At 45.0% G+C, this 17497-nt stretch overlaps 1 protein-coding gene across 2 annotated transcripts in view; it reads right to left on the minus strand.

The window, feature by feature from the left end:
* Positions 1-1031: 1031 nt before the first annotated feature.
* The window catches only part of LOC119394268 (protein sax-3-like), a 144632-nt gene continuing 128166 nt past the window's right edge, over positions 1032-17497 (minus strand). The window contains exons 12-27 of one of the 2 annotated variants that reach the window (XM_037661551.2): positions 16717-16832; positions 16179-16350; positions 13962-14126; positions 13530-13557; positions 13197-13361; positions 12627-12789; positions 11666-11756; positions 11463-11537; positions 9098-9294; positions 8052-8400; positions 6205-6312; positions 4351-4545; positions 3920-4027; positions 3706-3816; positions 2334-2463; positions 1032-1879 (exon numbers count right to left, since the gene is read on the minus strand). In XM_037661551.2, the coding sequence (XP_037517479.1) occupies positions 1852-1879; positions 2334-2463; positions 3706-3816; positions 3920-4027; positions 4351-4545; positions 6205-6312; positions 8052-8400; positions 9098-9294; positions 11463-11537; positions 11666-11756; positions 12627-12789; positions 13197-13361; positions 13530-13557; positions 13962-14126; positions 16179-16350; positions 16717-16832 (2201 nt within the window). In that variant the 3' untranslated portion in view covers positions 1032-1851. The remainder of the gene's footprint in view (positions 1880-2333; positions 2464-3705; positions 3817-3919; positions 4028-4350; positions 4546-6204; positions 6313-8051; positions 8401-9097; positions 9295-11462; positions 11538-11665; positions 11757-12626; positions 12790-13196; positions 13362-13529; positions 13558-13961; positions 14127-16178; positions 16351-16716; positions 16833-17497) is intronic. The other variant, XM_049415729.1, reaches the window with a different exon arrangement.

A 17497-nucleotide genomic window follows, 5' to 3' on the forward strand; every position in this document is an offset into this window, starting at 1 on the left:
CGCAATGACCTTGAGGAGTACACTGTGGAGAACGAAACAAGCATGAAAGAGCAAAGAAAAAGCCCTCGTTCGACACTGGTACGTTCTCAATCTCCAACGTTCTTAATATTAGAATAACAGAGAGCTGAGCTGGTTGGTAAGTATTCATTCTAAAAATACAGGGCGTGCAAACACGGACACAAGAAAGAAGTCAGGACACCACAAACGCCGGCGTTTGTGGTGCCCTGTCTTTTTAGAATGAATTTTTAATATTGCTTCCTTTCCTCAATGTCAGTGAGGTTTATGCTTTCTTTCAAAGCGGAGGGTGTAATGCAACAGACTATATACAGGGCGGTAAATTACCAAGTCTGGTAAATATTTCGTCAAAAGAACAAAAGACACGTAGATTAATAAAGAACGACAACAGTACTTACGCATTCGTAGAGAACAGTACCAGGCCACTGCGTTGTTGCAGGAAAGCAAACATGCGTAAAAAAAAACCTAAATCTACCCTATGCAAGACTTAGGTGTCTGGGAGCGGGAGTGGCACTTGCACCGGTTTTTGGGTAAACATGCGTAAAGATATGACGTCAACACGCCAGATGTTCGCGGTACCTTAGCGTAGTGAGCCCCATCGGATGGGTTTTTGGAGTGTAATTGTTGTTTATAGTAATTCCCACTAATTATATGACTGCAATTTTAACTTACGGTATACCTTAATGTCCGCTCTATCATATACAACCCTTAGCTTAACCAATTCCATCTATTTTATATGCCGTTTTATTTTTATCAGTGTTTTCGGACAACTCTTACTGCTGCTAGGCAGGGTCGGAAAGATAGGAAAGAATGTTACTCGGTGCTCATGTCACTAATAAAACAAAAAAGGAAAGCGTCACAACGCAGTAGCACTTGGCAGATAGCGTAAATTGAATTAACTGAACACAATAATGAATAAGCAAAAAGAAATATTTCCGAAGAAGTCTCGAAAACCCAGAACAACATAAAGAAAACAGAAGACAAGCTATCATTGTCGAGTAACACATTTCTCAGACTTTCAGCAGGTAAACAATAGTGACTTTTTATTTCTGTGACTTCATTCTGTCTTCTGGTTTTGTACACGCATCTTAAGTAAAAGTTAAGTAAAGTCTTCAACAATAAATTAAAAGAAAAAGCGAGGGCACGCTGGCCTACACGGAAAGGATGCTGTCGTCTGTACACAAATCGGTGATCATCACTGAAGACTTCGGCAAAAAGCTGCGCTACGTAGGAAGAGTGTCCCGCAGCGCCCACTCAACAATCACAATACGCAGAGCTCAGTCCAGTGGTGATATGCTCTGAAATGGCAGCACAGTAACAGTGAGCCAGGCGCTGATGATGTCCACCGTTGAACAGGCTTGAAGTAAGCACATACAAAAGGTTGCGATCGCCTTCGCGCGTGCATATCTACAAAACAAAATCTTGCATATATATATAATTTTTTTACACTTCTTGCTAAGTTCACACGCACCACACAAGCACTCACGCGCACGAAAACACAAACACACCAGCTTCGTCCTGCGGTACACGGGAGGCTTGATGCCCGTGGTGTCTTGATTTTCTTCTAATTATTGCATGGCATGTCCACATTTGGCACACATCACATCCACTTGCATACTTTGACGGACTTGACGCACTGAAGTGAGCTGCTTCTTCGGCAGCAACAGAAGGAACTTGGTTGGCAAGTCACATCGACGCGTTTACACAGCAGTTATTTTCCGCTAACTTCTTGTGTTTGCATCCGTGTGTACGTGGCAGGATCTTGATCGGTGGTCCTGACGCAGGACCGCCTTTCTCTTTCGTTCTTTTTTTTTTTTTTCGTGATGAAATGACACTTCATGTAGATCCATGGTACAAATGGCCACTGGAAGCATGCAAAGAAAAAAGGAATTCTGTGAAGCTTCCCCTGGGATTATGGCATTTGAGACAGTGGATCGCGGAATTTCTTGCATAAGAACGCTGATGAAATATGCGGCCTCATAATTAAGCTGAAGTTCAGACTTCAGCTTCTTACGTGGATGATTTATACGTATGCAAACTAGTTTAATGATGCCTTCATTGCTCATGTTTCGTCTTTACCGATGCTCCTGCATCACTATTAATTTTGTCTCGATATCTCATTATACCGTCGGATTTCTTACCCTTAATCTTGTTCAACTACCTTCGAAAACATGCCTTCATGCCTATGCAGGCTACAGAGCATGATAAGGAAGCCTTCTACAACGTATTAGGCCAATTTTCTGTTACAAAAACGTCGCTCTGTGAAACGCTATTCTACAATTGTATGACGAATAAAGACACGACTATTTACTCCTCACCTTAAAATCTGAGCACTGACTTCTCCATCCCGACTCACTGCTCTCCACTGCTTTCTTCCACTTCCAGGAGGTGTCACCAGGTGGGGAGGATCGTGGTAAATGTGGAAGCTAGGTGGTTTGTATGGTGCGCCTAAAAATAAATAAGTAAATAGCGAGCTCAATGCAGGTGCATGCATGTGAATGCAACGTAAAATTAACATACTAATTATTAATAATTCAATAGCACAACAATAAAAAAGGCAAGTATGTGAGTAGAGGAAGCCGAGTGCGCTATAAAGGTTACAAGCTCAGTTGGGAGAGTTCGCACAAACACTCATTAATAATAAAGATAGCAGCTGTTATGCAAAGGTACTATCACATTGGTATGCGCAGGCGCCTAGTGCGTAGTTACCCTAAACATTTCCCGGAAATTATGAGCGCTAAAGGTTGTTTTCATTCTGCGAAAGTATAAATATATGTGTTGATCGCATTTTGATCCCATAATGAAGTGTATTATGAAGTTTAAAACAACACGCCCAAGTGAATGCTTTTCAGCTGCCGCTGAACACCATCGACTTTTAGGGAACGCGCCACTTAAAATATTTGCTCTCATAATTCTTTCAGTAGTAAGTTGGCATATTTTCAGGCGAACCTTGTAGTTGTTAAGAAGTCAATTTCTATGCGCCCAATGTAATTTTACCATTTGCACCAAGCGAAAAATCACACCATCTCCCGCTAAAGGGGACCATGAGGAGATGCGAAACAGTGTTTCGGCATGTAGAGCCCGCGTTTCAGAGGGGGAGTGGTGAGGGGGAAAGGGGAGAGGGGAAGTGGAGAGGGGAAGGGAGAGGGGGAGAGGAGATGGGGAGGGGAAATGGGGAGGAGAAAGGGAAGGGGAGAGGGGAAGAGGAGAGCGGGAGGGAAGAGAGGTAGTGGAGAGGGGGGGGGATAAGGTGGAAGGGGGAGAGGGGAAGTGGAGAGGGAGATGGTAGGTGTAGAGGGGAAGTGGAGAGGGTTTGCGCATGCGCAGTAAGGGTGGTCACGCCGCACACCACCACCACCGGATGGAACTCCGCTATAAGATGCTTCACATCTAAAAGGAAACAGGCAATCAATATTCTCTCACCAGTTATCGTGGAGATGCATAGCATCAAGAAGTGCATAACGCCTATTTTCAATAAAAGGCAATGACATGTGCAGCTTTTTTAAATTTTTTTGCAGTTACGCTGCTGCTCTTCGTTCAAATGGGGCCTATAATGAGTTGCTATCTTTTACTAGAGGACATTTTAATGCTCAGTCATCATGAATAAACCACTTCATATTCCTCCCTACATTACACGCACTTCCAATTAAAGCCATGCGAAATATTCATGGGGCGCTTAAGAGTGCTTACCATCATTGCTTTGCATAGGCTGATTATTTTCATCGTGATCAGGACGCTGGTCCTCTAACGTCCTCTGACTAGGCAGGCTTAACGAGAAAAGCTGATTCTGGGGATGTGTTTCTGAAAAAAAGATGTAGGTATTGAAGTTCATGGAACTTTTTTTTTTACGATAACGTTGTTCAGGCCACAGGAACTCTTTTACTTTTCATTCTGTCATACTTACCTGTATTCCTCATCTGATGTGTTAACGTCTTGCTCGCATTCTGCGGCAAGTTCGTGACTTTTTGATTTTGCTGGTTATGCTGTCTTTCGTGGACGCCGCGTTTGGCACCTGGACAATAACGAGACAGCACATGCTTTCCTTTAAAGTAGAACCAAAGGAACTACATTATTCTGCCTTTAAGCTTACGCCGAAGATTTAATCTCGTGAGTACGTATACTGGTACGAGCTTTGTCAAACTCAAAATAACATCATTCTCGTTATTAAACGCATTTCTTCGGCAAATAACCCGAGTTCGCAGTTAGCACAGGCGTGTCACCTCATAATTTCCTCTTTTTATCTACGGTAACTATCTGTTAGCAAACCTTATCGCCGCTGATCTCAGTTCAGGCGTTAAGTACTGAGAGTCTCTTTCAAAGTCGTAGCTAACTGACCTTGCTCTGGTGTCGGCGTCGTTGTGGAGATGACCGAGCCGTTCACTTGGAAACCAGCATTTTGTGCGGCTCGTGCTACGGCGCTCGCAAAGTCCACCTCGTTGTACACGGGGTCGTCATAAGAACTTGCACGGCTGGAACGGCCGCTGGTGCAAGAGCTGTTGCTCCTCTCCGTTGTGCTGGCCCACGATGGCGCTGTGTATTGATGCAGTCAGAATAATTTTAGGGTCCCTCTGACAGAAGCTGTTCATCGGGCAGTTATGAAAGATCATCTATAAAGGGCCCATCACGAGCCACCACAAACAATTTTCGTTATAAGTGATGGCGATTATCTTTGCTGGCATCCCATTTCGGCTGCGGCAGTCATTAGCCACCTGGAATGCCTGTTATAATCAGTGCTTTACTTGCTGTACAGCCATCTTGTCTTTGTTATACCTTTTGTTATTTCTTTATTTTTTGTTTCTTCATGCGAGTCTATCTCGATGATGTACTGCTACCTACGCCTGTAACGGCTTCGGTTCCATCAATCTCATACCTGCATTTATTCCCGCCAACTTTATAAAACGTATCTTGCTGAGCAATTAATGCGTCCTTCCGTTTCGAAACTTGTTGGAAGGAGTAACACGTCGTTTAGAGAACATTTCGTCAAGAGCACTTTTCGACTCTGTTCGTTATTGGAAGATTTAGAAGGAATTCAAATGTCCTGTTACCATGCCTTAAAAAAGAAGGAATGCGTCAGTGTCAACTGACAATCTCCTCGTTTGCCTCGGCTAGCCTCCGCAAGTGGCATTCCTTCTCTGCCTTTTCCCATCTGCCGGATCAATGGAACTTGCGTTCACATGACGAACTCCGTCGCCTTTTATTGCGATAACAATTACATGGACATTCCGGGCGCGTTTTTTGTCATCATCGGTGCCGTTGCCGTGATGTTCCATATAGAGTTCAAGAATCATAACATCACGCAGCACGCCTTACGCTCTATGCGTTCTTATGTTCTGCGAGGGCGGCCGACGATCGCGGCTCAAGCGGAAAGGAAATGCTTCGGACGTCTTTCTTCGCGCGAAAGGCCCTTGAGGGGGAGGGGCTGCGTTATGCTAGAGGTAGGGTGGGCGGGTCTGTGTGGCTCCAGCAGTCACTGCGTACTATGAAAGGCCGGGCGCGGTCGCACGCCCTGTCTTGAGAAGGATCGGCAGATGGCACATACCTTGTACGTGCAACGTTCTCACAGCTCAGTTTGCGTTGAAGCTATAGGCACCACGAAGGTTGTTCCGATCGCTGCAGCGGCCGCGTTTCTTTACGCTAGCGGTTTGTCGAGTTACGCAAGATCGAATGCTAAATGAGTGAGCCGCTAGGCTTACGCCGTACAACACTCCACTTTGTTATTATCGCATTCACTAAGGCGAAAATATGACTTCTTTCTTCTCTTTGCATCTTACTTCGCAGCGCATTTCCAAAGGCGACATTGACATAGATTGGCCTACATCTATTGACGTACATTTATTAAAATCTGTAGAACCATTTATGTTTTCAACGGGCACTGATTTCAGTCGAAACCGGGTTGTAAATGAACGGTTCTTGGCTCTAAAAGGCAAATAATTCTAGCAAAATAACGCCGCAATAACACTGCTTTTCTACGACAACCGAACTTGAGCTTTGTACTCAAGTCAACAATAAGGTATGGTAATGCTGCCCCGCAATAAGAAATTCTCACAGTATTAAGTCTATATCTGACATAAGATGAAAACACGTAGCGACGCTATCAGCCCATGAAACCTCCTCAAGCTTTCCCAAGCTCTGCTCTTTGTAGCTCGTAAATGTCAAGCCATACTAAATTCTGTGGCTAGAAGTTCTTACCGTGGCTTGGAGCATAATCCGTGTCACCGGCAATGCTGGACTCTATCGATCGAGGCCTTGTCATTAACTCCACATCCGAGTCAGCATTTTCTGGTTCGTAGATATAGCCTATAAAAAAAGAAACAGTGGTATGTGACGTGGGTAAACATTAGCGCTTTTCGCTTTTCACATTCACACATTTATGACACATATGATGCACAATGAACAGTCTGCCTCAGCTCTCCACGATGAAACTGCCAGTAGTTAATGCGGCAGAGTCGGTGCAGCAGTTCATTTTCAGAATGTTTCTCCTGATGCACATGCGAAGCTCATTGTTTGTTAAAGGGATACTGAACAAAAATTTGAAAAAGCTACGAAAACACTTACATTCGACTCGGACGACACGACTGTTCCTGTACGCAGCGTTTATTTCACGTAATTTCGAGCAGTTGGCCGTATTTTTAGTGGATTGTGAGAGCGCGGCGGCTGCATGCCACTGCGCTTGTCGGCGGACGTGACGTCGAGTGCTCCAGCAAGAGGGGGGCAAACGGCACGCTCTCTCCTGCCCTGCCACTTCCCTTTCTCCACCTCTCCTCTCAAGAACCGAGGGTGGCTGGTGTGGCGCTGAGCCTTGTCCTCTTTTCCCCACATAGGAAACAAAATAGCGCTTATTCCTCAAAAACCGCTACAACTACCGAGCGTGTCGCGAGAGCGCAAAGATGCAAGGTGCGAGTGACAGTGGTTCCACGAGCGGTCATTGCGACTCGAGTTCGACAGGCCTCCAAAACGGATGCGCCAAATACAACCATATGCATGTGACCGTTCTGCTGTGTCAAGCGACAGCAAGGACGACGAGCCAGACGAGCCGCCGTAGCCCAACGTGGGTCGGCAGCCGGGACCAGCAATTTACACAGTAACTCATAATCACTATCCTCGAAGTGTTCGGAGCACAAAACGTCACGCTTTGAAGGCACCCACGTTGGCTGCGATGGGCGCGCAGCGCGAATCCATATCCTTCGAAGCTTCGGCTCTGTTGGAAATGTATGACAGGGCACACCCTAGCGCAGAACAGCGTTGAGGCATTCTGCGTTGTGCCAGGTGCTTCACCGTTCACATTACGTAGCAGCACACAACACAGACGGCAAATTCGTAGACGTGGGCGCAAGCTCCGCTTGAGAAGTCTATTCTAGGAACCGTAATACGGCCGAGAGCGCGGCAATGGCGTCGTTGGCTGCCGGTTGAGAACACGCACGGAGAACACCTTCCCGACCGTGAAAACACGTTTTGGGGACGTGCGGCAGCGGGTGGCGGCTTGCGATGTCGATTGGTAGGCGAGTTTGCTGCGAGCACGGTTGGCGAATCGCTGTCCGCGGAGTTTCGCGTCACTTCCTCTCTAGTTCGCGGCGCGGCCGCTAGACGCGCCAATTCGCGAAAAATGCATTAAATTCATTATTTTCTACTAGTCTCTGGCTGAAATGAAGGTTGTTTCAACAAATTTCAGCACCCAATCTTTCAATTGAGTCATTTATCTCGGCGGCGAAAATTTTGTTCAGTATCCCTTTAAGCTCACGACTGTTTCGTTCTAAAGCCTATTCAATAGGCCACTGGCAGTAAGTTCAGTAAGGCTCTACAGCTTCCTTTTGTTTATATTTGTTTTATCGCACGCCTGCTCTTCTTACCGCTTTCCTTTCCATCTTTCTTTCCCTTTCCCCCTCCCCTTAGTGTAGGGTAGCAAACCGGATGCTACAATTCTGGTTAACCTCCCTGCCTTTCTCTCGTTTTATCATCTCTCTCTCTCTACTGTTTCGTTCGTCGAGGTACATGAGCATACTATGACACTTTCAATGGCATTCAGTGTTCATGCTTACCCTGGGCGGCGCCGAACCGATATCCTGTTGGTTCTGCAGCAGGGATCGAGGAACGGGGCTCATTGATGAGTGATGGTAGTGACGACTGCACTCCCCTGTCTATGAAAGGGTTGCTGAATAGCTGTTGTTGCTGCTGCTGCTGATGTGACTGCTGAGGCTGCAGCGGCTTGAGAAGGGACCTTGGTCCCTTGGGAAAGAATGGCGGGACGTTTTCATACGAATCTCCATGGGAGTTTCCTAGGCTGTTGCTGGATTTGTTGAGAGTGCTTCTTGGAAAGTGCGTTTGTACTCGAGGCTGACCGTGCGCTCCCCTCATGTTGGACACTGGCTGTGCTCCGTTTATCTGAAGCTGAAAAATGAAACAATCGTTTGCTGTGCTATAATATATATAACCATTAAAGGTGACAAAAAGAACAGGAGTCGAGAGAAGCTTTTCGTTTCGTAGGTCAAGCACACAGTGGGCGCCGCAGTGAACGGGAAAGCCGCCGCAAACATGAGCCTTTTATTATTTACCAGCTGCATAATTAAGAAGATAAGAAGCTGCATAATAAGAAGATTAAGCTTCTACCTCTCTTCGATGCATTAGTAGGAAAATGTCCCGTATGTCTATGCACAGTCGTACAATATACACAAATATCCCTCAAGTGAAACCACCCTCCACAAAGCCTTGAGGAATTCTATATAAGCGCCTTATTTTATTCATAGCTCATACGAAAGCCGCGCAACAATTTGCTTTACAAAAAAAGCCGTAAGCCTACATGATGTTTCACAAAAATAACGTGACAAATAACATACACCGGTGCTTCTCCTGAAAGTGACATAACACAACAGCTACGAGGCGCATCCCTAGGTCACGCAGGCCGACCTCAAGTAAAAAAAAAAACGAATAAATGTGCTAAGTACAAAATAGCTCAAAAATATAATTTTATGTTGGAATAGGTATATAGTTGTTGAATGCCACTTGGTTACAGCTTCGTTGGTTACAGCTTGTTTGCAGCACTTGGTTACAGCATTATATTTTATACACTTATTTAAACAGCACTCACTTTCTGCTTGAGTTGCACATTGCGAGGTGGTGTCCCTCGGAGGCAGGCTGGAGTACTTGTTGGAGACCCAGCCTCACTGGGTGGTTGCTCAGGTGGCGGAGGGATAAGTTCCGACCAATTCATCATTGGTCCCTTGGACGAAGACCCTCCCCGAGAAAAGTTTTGGCGGCACTTTTTTATTGGCATTCCATACTCATCTGAAACGACAATGACGCCATGGAGTTCTACAAAGTGTTTCTATTGCCGCATTATCTCCGGCCACAGTGATCGTGCATCTAGTTAGTCTGCCCGATATGACTGTGTTTAGATGCATTGTATTGTTTTTCAGGGTGAGCTGAGCTATTAAGTGGTACAAATAATGATATGAAAACCGCCATAATAACCGTTAAGACATTATTACAATAAAAATTGTTTTAAGTTCCGAACACCCATCAAGATAAAAAACATGGCTGATCCCTCCGTCATAGGAATCGGAATAACACGAAAGTAGAGCGTGCCCTTACAGAAGTAACTGAATGTTTACTGTACATTGACATAAGAGAGTTGGCACAATGTATATTGATGTCTGGCAGCTAATGGCGTCGTTTAACGTGTATGCACCCACTTTGATGATTGGAACCCTTGTGGAAGCTGTAGTAGTCAACGGTGAAAGGGTAATCAAAGAACGAGGGGTAGCCAGAAGAGCGTCGCATATTGGACGCAGAACTTCGTCGCCATCCCGCGGCATATTAAAATGTGATTGAACACCACGGCCAGACTAGAGGGAAACGCAAAGCGCGTCGTGCCGCCCTGGTAGCCCGGCCGCGACTTTTCTCGGGGCGAGCGCGTGAGCGGGGAATGCGGTGTTACAGCCAGGTATGGCAGGCGCGCGTCGCAGAGCTATTTTAGACGACAGTCTTTCTTGGGGAACTTAAACGCAGAAATTTTGGTCTGTCTTTCTGTCTGTCTTTCTGTTTGTCGGCACGTCCCTCGATTCAGCCACTCGGCCAAAGTTTGAACCACTTGCACAAGGGCCAGCCATCGTGAACGGCTTCACTAGGTTCATACTGTCTATATGGTTGATCAAAAAAGCAAACATTACGCATATCTGAGGCGCAACATCACTAGGTAAGTATTAGGTGGTGTGTTCCTTTAATAGAAAATACATAGATACGTAATTCTAGAGACCCCTAGTTTCTTAAGCTGCGCTGAAAATGCGACTGCGCCGAAACTTGGCTTCCTCCGTTGCCCTCTGCGCGAGCTCATTGTTGTGTTTCGGTTTCAGTTCAGTATTGCACTGTACTAGTGCCATGGGGCGCCGCTCTGGCATTCCTGCTTTACCCAGGCGACGTGAATATAAAAGAGTGTGTGGAGAGTACTCGTTGAGTGCGGACGTTTCTTCTGCTCCGGCGCTTCGCGCCAAACCGCGTGTTCGGGCTGGCTGGCGTCCCCGCCGGTCGCGTTGGTCACCGCGGTCTTGCCTGCTGCTGCGCCGGGACTACCAGCCCGCAACACAGCTTTCACGTTTCCCGACGTATTGCCAGATGGCGTTCATATCTCACGCAGCGCCTCTTCTATCGTCTTTACACGACATTTGCAGCGAAGCACGCAGGTACGCGGCCAATTTTTTTGGTTTGGATTAGCGTGATGCTATGAGCGAGGCCGACGCTTTTACCACGCTTGGGCCAATGTCGCCACCTCGCGGTGTGTTAAGGCATTGACAAAATTGAACTTCTATTGAAAACGCGCCGAATGGGACGGTCGTGTAACGCGTTGAAAGTGCGAATCGCGGAGGCCATAGTAATGACGAATTACTTTACCTTACCGCTCCCAGAGGGCAACACCTGCCCGCCGACCAGGAGAGTGGTAGATATAAAAGGCGCGTTTGTAAAGCCTCTGGAGTCTGTGACCGTGGCGCAGTGGATAGCGTGCCCGGCATCTGTTGCTGCGGATCGAGTGGTCGTGGGTTCGGTGACGGAACCTTTTTTTTCTTTGCCATCTGATCGTGTACCTTTTTTCGACGTCAGTTCCGTGACGGAAATACGTCATTGAAGTCTTGGTGGACCCCGGAATAAAACACTTTCGTGTTAAAAAATGCGGAAAATAAACCAACCCAGGGCAGTAAGTGCAGTAAAGAAAATCACTAAACAGAAATGGGTTATTTTTACTTGCAACGTTTTGCAGTCATAATTTCAATGCACTAAAAGAAAGCTATACGGAAGAGTTGAACATGTATTGCATTTGTGACCACCCTCGCTAACAGTCGCATAGCACCTCTCGTAGTTGAGATTTCTATAATCTAATTTTCAGTAGAAATAGTTGCTCTTGCGTTCAAATTTATCTGCTTTATAGAGATGACGTGAACTATGACGTTCACAACCTTTACCTGTTGTGTAGCTTCCCGAGTCACTAGCTGGACTGGCAAGCTTGTCAGATTCTAACAGCCGATCTGTAATGCCATCTGGAAAAAAATCATCAAAGCAATGAGTGCTATGTTTTTTCAAGCATGCCCTACTCACGTTAGAGCTGTTTTAAGCAATTCTTTAGCGTAATCACTTAGCTAAAATTAAACGCACAACAAATTCACACCTTCACTCGCGCGCGCGAGCTCTAGGTCAAAGGCTTTCTCAGATTTCCTGCTTCCTTCCTCGGCTGAGCTTCCGCTTCGAGCATCCTTAGCCTGTGAGAAAAAAAAAACATTAGCAAACACCCTTCATTCTATTGGCATCGTGTCAAATAACGGTCTCAGGTTCATGCAATTGGAATTGACAAAGCGGACTAATATGCGCAGCAAAAACAATCAATAAATCAAGACAAGTTGCACTCAATTGTGGTGCATAAAAGCCGGTCAGTAGAGATATAGATGTTGAAAAACGGCGTACGATAATAGCCGGGCAGGAAGAAATCCACAGACGTGAAAGCCATGCCAAAAAGGTCGGTCTTACGACAGTTGAGTTTTCTGTGCAGCGGTATAAATGTTTTGTCTCACAAAAGTGAACTTGCTACCTCAACTAATTACTGCATATTAATATAAATAAGCCTATTTACAATTAATATTTCCTTTCACGCCGTTTCACAATGTTTTCAAACAAAATAGTTCAAATATTCGTATGGATGTCCTCCGCAATCTGGCAATATTTGTGACACCGTTTGAGAATAAATCTCGTGTGCGCGATCAGAACTGAAATACCATTACACAAGAATCCTCTCAATGGCATCATTAGTGTGCCTTTCTAATATTACGCAATTAGGATGCTATGATATAAGTTGAAAGAACATAGAAAGCAGTAGAGCAGCCTGTTTCAATGCTAATGTGTGAGATATTTAAAGGAAACCTATAGAAATGCATACGCAAACATATAACGCATGTTCGTTACACAAAATTGTGTAAATGTACAATGTGCCTTTTTCAAGAGTTATTCAGCCCGCCCGTAGTACGTTACAGATTTTTTTGACAACTTTCCTCGCATAACATGCTTTCGTTAAGCATAAATGGTTCAGACAAAAGCGCTTCCTGAATAAAATAATGCGACAGTTATCTTTTACTTACAGAACCGTTTAGGCTCTTCTGGAGCGATGGGTTTATCAACGTAGTTGTTGCATAGGGCTCCGGGATTGAGGGAAGGTCTTTCTTGTAGAAAGTTGTCATGCTCTGAGCGTCTACTTCTGCATAGTCAGGCGCATTGATCCCACAGTTTAGAGGTGCATAGACACTGCAAATAAATGAAAGCAATGAAAATGTTATCAGTTTGTACAAATAGTTATACACATTATGCAACACACATATTTTGATTTTATTTCTGTTTGTTGGGAAGTTGTTGATGCATATATAAATCTTAGCTGACACAAATTCCGCCAGGTGCACTTAAGCAGGTTTTAGTGATTTATTTATGTTTCAAGCTTGCATACTTTGATTCTCACTTCTTCCGTTTTGTGAATTTACTGTAGACTAAAATCTCAGCTCAAAAGCACCTCTGGATAGCAATCGATTTTCATTGCGAAACGTTCTGAGAACACAACCGAAAATATTGTGCGATATTGCTTATGCCATAGCAATGAGTTCCATTATTATTACATGCTAGCATTAAGCGTATTAATGACATGCTTGGAAGCAACTCACCTTGAGTAATTAAGATCATTCGTAGCACAGCTCATTTTGTTAAGAAGCTTGGTTTCACAAAAGGGGTCCTTGGATTGGTCAGAGGATCTCCAGGCACTATGGTTAATCCACAAGGCTTCGTGAGGACTGAGGCCAGGACGGCCATTGAGGGAATTGAAGCAGTTGCTGGGGATTGAAGTGGGGAGCAAGGAAACCAATACCTTTATTACCTTCAGTAGAATGGTTTGGCACCACACTTTTTCTCGAAGCGTGCAACAGGCATGCGATGTGTAAGTCAGCGTGAACACAAAGCAGTGATGCAAACGGAATGTATTAATAAGCAGAACTACTCACCTGATGTCTTCTTGCTTATTCACAGGAACTAGGAGGAAAATGAAGGAAAAGCGTGATTTGTAAATTGAAAACAAGATAATATGGGCAGACAAAGAAAATATATGTCACGTTTTTTATGAATGAATGTGTGGAGATGTTACCGGACAGTTGGTATATCTACTTAATAAAATTGATTGATTGATTGATTGATTGATTGATTGATTGATTGATTGATTGATTGATTGATTGATTTTCTTGAATGATAAGGTGCACAAGGTTGGCGTACGTGCTTTCAACTGTTTAATCATAACATTTCTCGGGGAAATGCTAGAAAATCACATAAGGAAAAAAGAAAGCAATAAAAAACCTTCGCTGGATCATGTAATATAACTCTTAGCCAAGAGGTTCAAAAACAAAATAATATAAACCCTCCTTTCGCCTTCGCGTGCTTACCTGTTGCGAGCGACTTTGCATGTTGCAGCCTTCGTTTTCGTATCAAAAGGAGGACGAAAATTGTGACAGCCACAAGTAGCAAGAATCCAAAGAGTGCAATGAACCATGACTGTGTTACAATGTTTTGGAAAGGCGTAGAAAGTGATGTCGATGCAGCTGGGCTTTCTGTAAAGTAGAAAAAGAATTGGCCATATTGACAAGCTATCGCTATGTTCAGTACCAAATTTCTCAGTTTCGATTTCGTATTGCTGTTACAGACGATGTAATTATGCCCTAATTGCGTAACTAGACGATTGTCTTCCGGGTGACTGCTCTACCATCCGCATGTCCTTTCTTGACATGGCTGCAGGTCTTAGGCATGGTAGGTCTATATTACCATAATCTACATTTTGGCACAATTGTATAATGAAAATAAATGAAGGCTTAAATAAAATGTAAGGCTTTCAGGAAATGCCTGACACTAAAAACCTCCCAATTAGTACGTAAGAATGCGCCGAACAGCGAAACCCACAGTACGAATTCGTAGTGAAAGACTTTTGTTGTTGCATTGCAACTGCAAATAACCATATCAGTAGCGTGGACATCTGTAATTTACTGCTTGGCAGCTCGACTCGTCAATACGCACCAGTAATTCTTCTCGACCATAAGCTTTAACTGAGAATTATGGAACCAAGTTCCGCGCTATGCGTGAGCACGCACCAAACAGCACGCCTGCAAAAATCGACACGTGCTCGATGGAATATCTCGATAACAAGATGTAATTTCGATAGAAGAGGGCGGGACGCCATGTGCCCTGCTTCGATATTAATTACCTCCGTTACGTTAACAGCAACAACAATAACATTAGGTGCTAAAATCAAAGCCCCCCATTAGTTGTACCACAACATTTGTTGTTTCTGTTGCGATAAGCAGTTAGTGTTGTCAGTGCGCCGCCTACGACATCACCTAGAGACATGAATGTGCTTGATTTTCATCTACAAGATGGCACCGCAGCATTTACCGCTGGAAACATGCGACGCTAGTTCAATACTGATAACGTCATATTCTATCTTGATTTCGTACACTGGGGTTAAAGCCTTGGCCTTGCGGCACGTTAGCAGCGAAGAGTAAAAAACTGGTTAGTACTTCTCGTGATGTGGAGTCTACACGCTCGTCGCGTCATTTGTGATGATCACTTTGATATGGCGTGCATATGACTCCATTAGAATTTAAGGCGCCCTCCATCTTTTCTACACTGTAACCTTGTCGACTGCTCAGTGCCCACGACATGAGTGTGCGTGTTGTGTGGTACCATGTGACCGCAACCCACTTTAGTAGAATATCCCCCGCTTAGCATTTAATGAGGCCCTGCAACAATTTTTCAGCATGGTCAGAATACGCTGCCGACCGGTAGTCGAGGCTCCTGAGAAGATGTGAGCCAAACATTAGAGCGCAGCGCGAGGCCAGGAATTTCCAAATAATTCTCAAAATCAGCTAGAAACAGCTCACTCTTCTCTCGGCAAATGATGCCATAAACCCCAATAACCACGTTATAAACCCAATGTCCACGGCCATTGGTTGATTAGAGCATCGTGAGCTGCATAGCTAACGCGGCCGCCACGGGATGCCGCCACGTGCCCGCTCGCGCATTCATGATGACATTGAACCTAAGTCGCACGTTCGAAGAAAAAAACAAAAAAGAAATTTCTCAAGGTCTTGATGCGCGCTGACGTACAGGCGTAGTTCAAGATGGTGGTATGCTGGGCCAGTTGGTGCAACATACTGTAAATTGTATCAGCGCACAAACAGCCGGAACAGGAGGAAAGAAGTTGACAGGACAGACGCTGAGCACCGCATGGCCGCGGGAGCCTTGGCCGTGCCCCTTGCCACTTACCCTCGTAGCTTCTTGCCTCCTTGTCAAAACTCCCCCCCCCCCCTTCCCCCTGCATAGCTTTCACCGCGCTCGCTGGTACAAAAGGAGAGAGAGAAAACGCTTAACGCGTGCGACAAATCTCTGTAACTCCGTTCATACTCGACGGAGTCTAAACATTTTTGCGGCAGTCGATTCGTGAGACAATAAACTCCTTTAATGAAGCCATTCGATGACCACTTGGAAAAGTGTGGCACGGCCTTTCTAAAGCCACACTTGACGCTCACGTTACTCCGGTCGCATGAAAGGTGGTGAAATGAATTATTCATGGTGCCCTTAGAAAATTGTAGGAAAGTCCCACAGCTCACCCATTTTGAACTGGACGGCACTGCTGGCTGGTCCACCACCTACTGTAGTCAGCGCCACGACACGTGCTTCGTAAGAAGCTCCTGTCTTCAGGTTGTTTAGCGTAAGGCTGTTAGTCGTAGAGTTCGTGCTCTGATTCAGGTGAATATTAGAAGAGTTTCCGTCCACGTAAACCTGCGTAAAATGTTATTGTCTGTTTTAACCTTCAACAACTGAAACATTGCCATACTGTTGCTTCACTTGCTCGCTCCTGATTACTTCAACCTATTATTGTCATTTCACGATTAACACGATAAATAAAGAGCAATGCAGTGCATGGTGTTTTCTTTTAAACAAACGCAATATCAAATTCATGAAAGCTGTTATAAGCAATCAAATAGCTCATGAATGCTACTTGGTTGCTTATAACGGCAGTTCACGACGTCTACATCTTACGATCGTTAACTGCATAATAAAAGCATTGCGGTTAACGTAAAATATGCGTATATGGTGGCGTGTAAACATGCACCAAAGTCAAGAAAAGGTGACAAAAGTGCTTACATTATATCCTCTCAGTCTTCCATTGCGGTGCTGAGGTGGCGGAGGAGACCAGAAAATGGTCGCCATTGTGCCATTCACAACTTGCACTTCCACACTTTCGGGTGGTGCAGTGGGCACTGTGGAATGAGAGTTGTGTGACGTCACCACGTGGTGTGCTGTAATTTGGCGCTTCGGTAACAGCAGTAAGCAATTTGCTCCTTTAGCTGTTTACTTAGGACGAACAGTACGCTAAGAATGACGAGCAGCTACTGGCCTGCTCTGAACTACTTGACATGACTTCCCAGCGCGATCGACATTCTGACAAATCAGTGTTGGATTATTCCTCCTGGCCTCCTCTATTTATTTATTTCCTAGGATAAAGTAGATGCAGGCAGGTTCGACTGCCTTTAGCTGGACCTGTACATGGTTTTCATATTGTGGGCTTTATCATGTAACCCTTCACAAAGTTCCTCAATACTACCTTCAGCCTACCAGTTCATGTCGGCTGACCTGCTCCTTCTCATCTCTGCGCACAATGTCGTCAACCCTATCTCCCCATTACACCAACCAATCGTCGGTGCGCCCTTTATCTGGCCACACCTTATTTTGCGCGCATATGCTAGGTCTCCGCGTGAAGCTGTTCGCGCAGTGTCACACCCGCACAAAGAATTCGTGACGTGCATAACAAATTAGGGCAATTATAATCGGAAACAAGCTGTACGACTGGAAAGAAGTGCGAATGTACATACATACATGCATGCATACATACATACATACATACATACATACATACATACATACA

The sequence above is a fragment of the Rhipicephalus sanguineus genome, chromosome 5 (assembly GCF_013339695.2).
Source record: "Rhipicephalus sanguineus isolate Rsan-2018 chromosome 5, BIME_Rsan_1.4, whole genome shotgun sequence".
Classification (NCBI taxonomy): domain Eukaryota; kingdom Metazoa; phylum Arthropoda; class Arachnida; order Ixodida; family Ixodidae; genus Rhipicephalus; species Rhipicephalus sanguineus.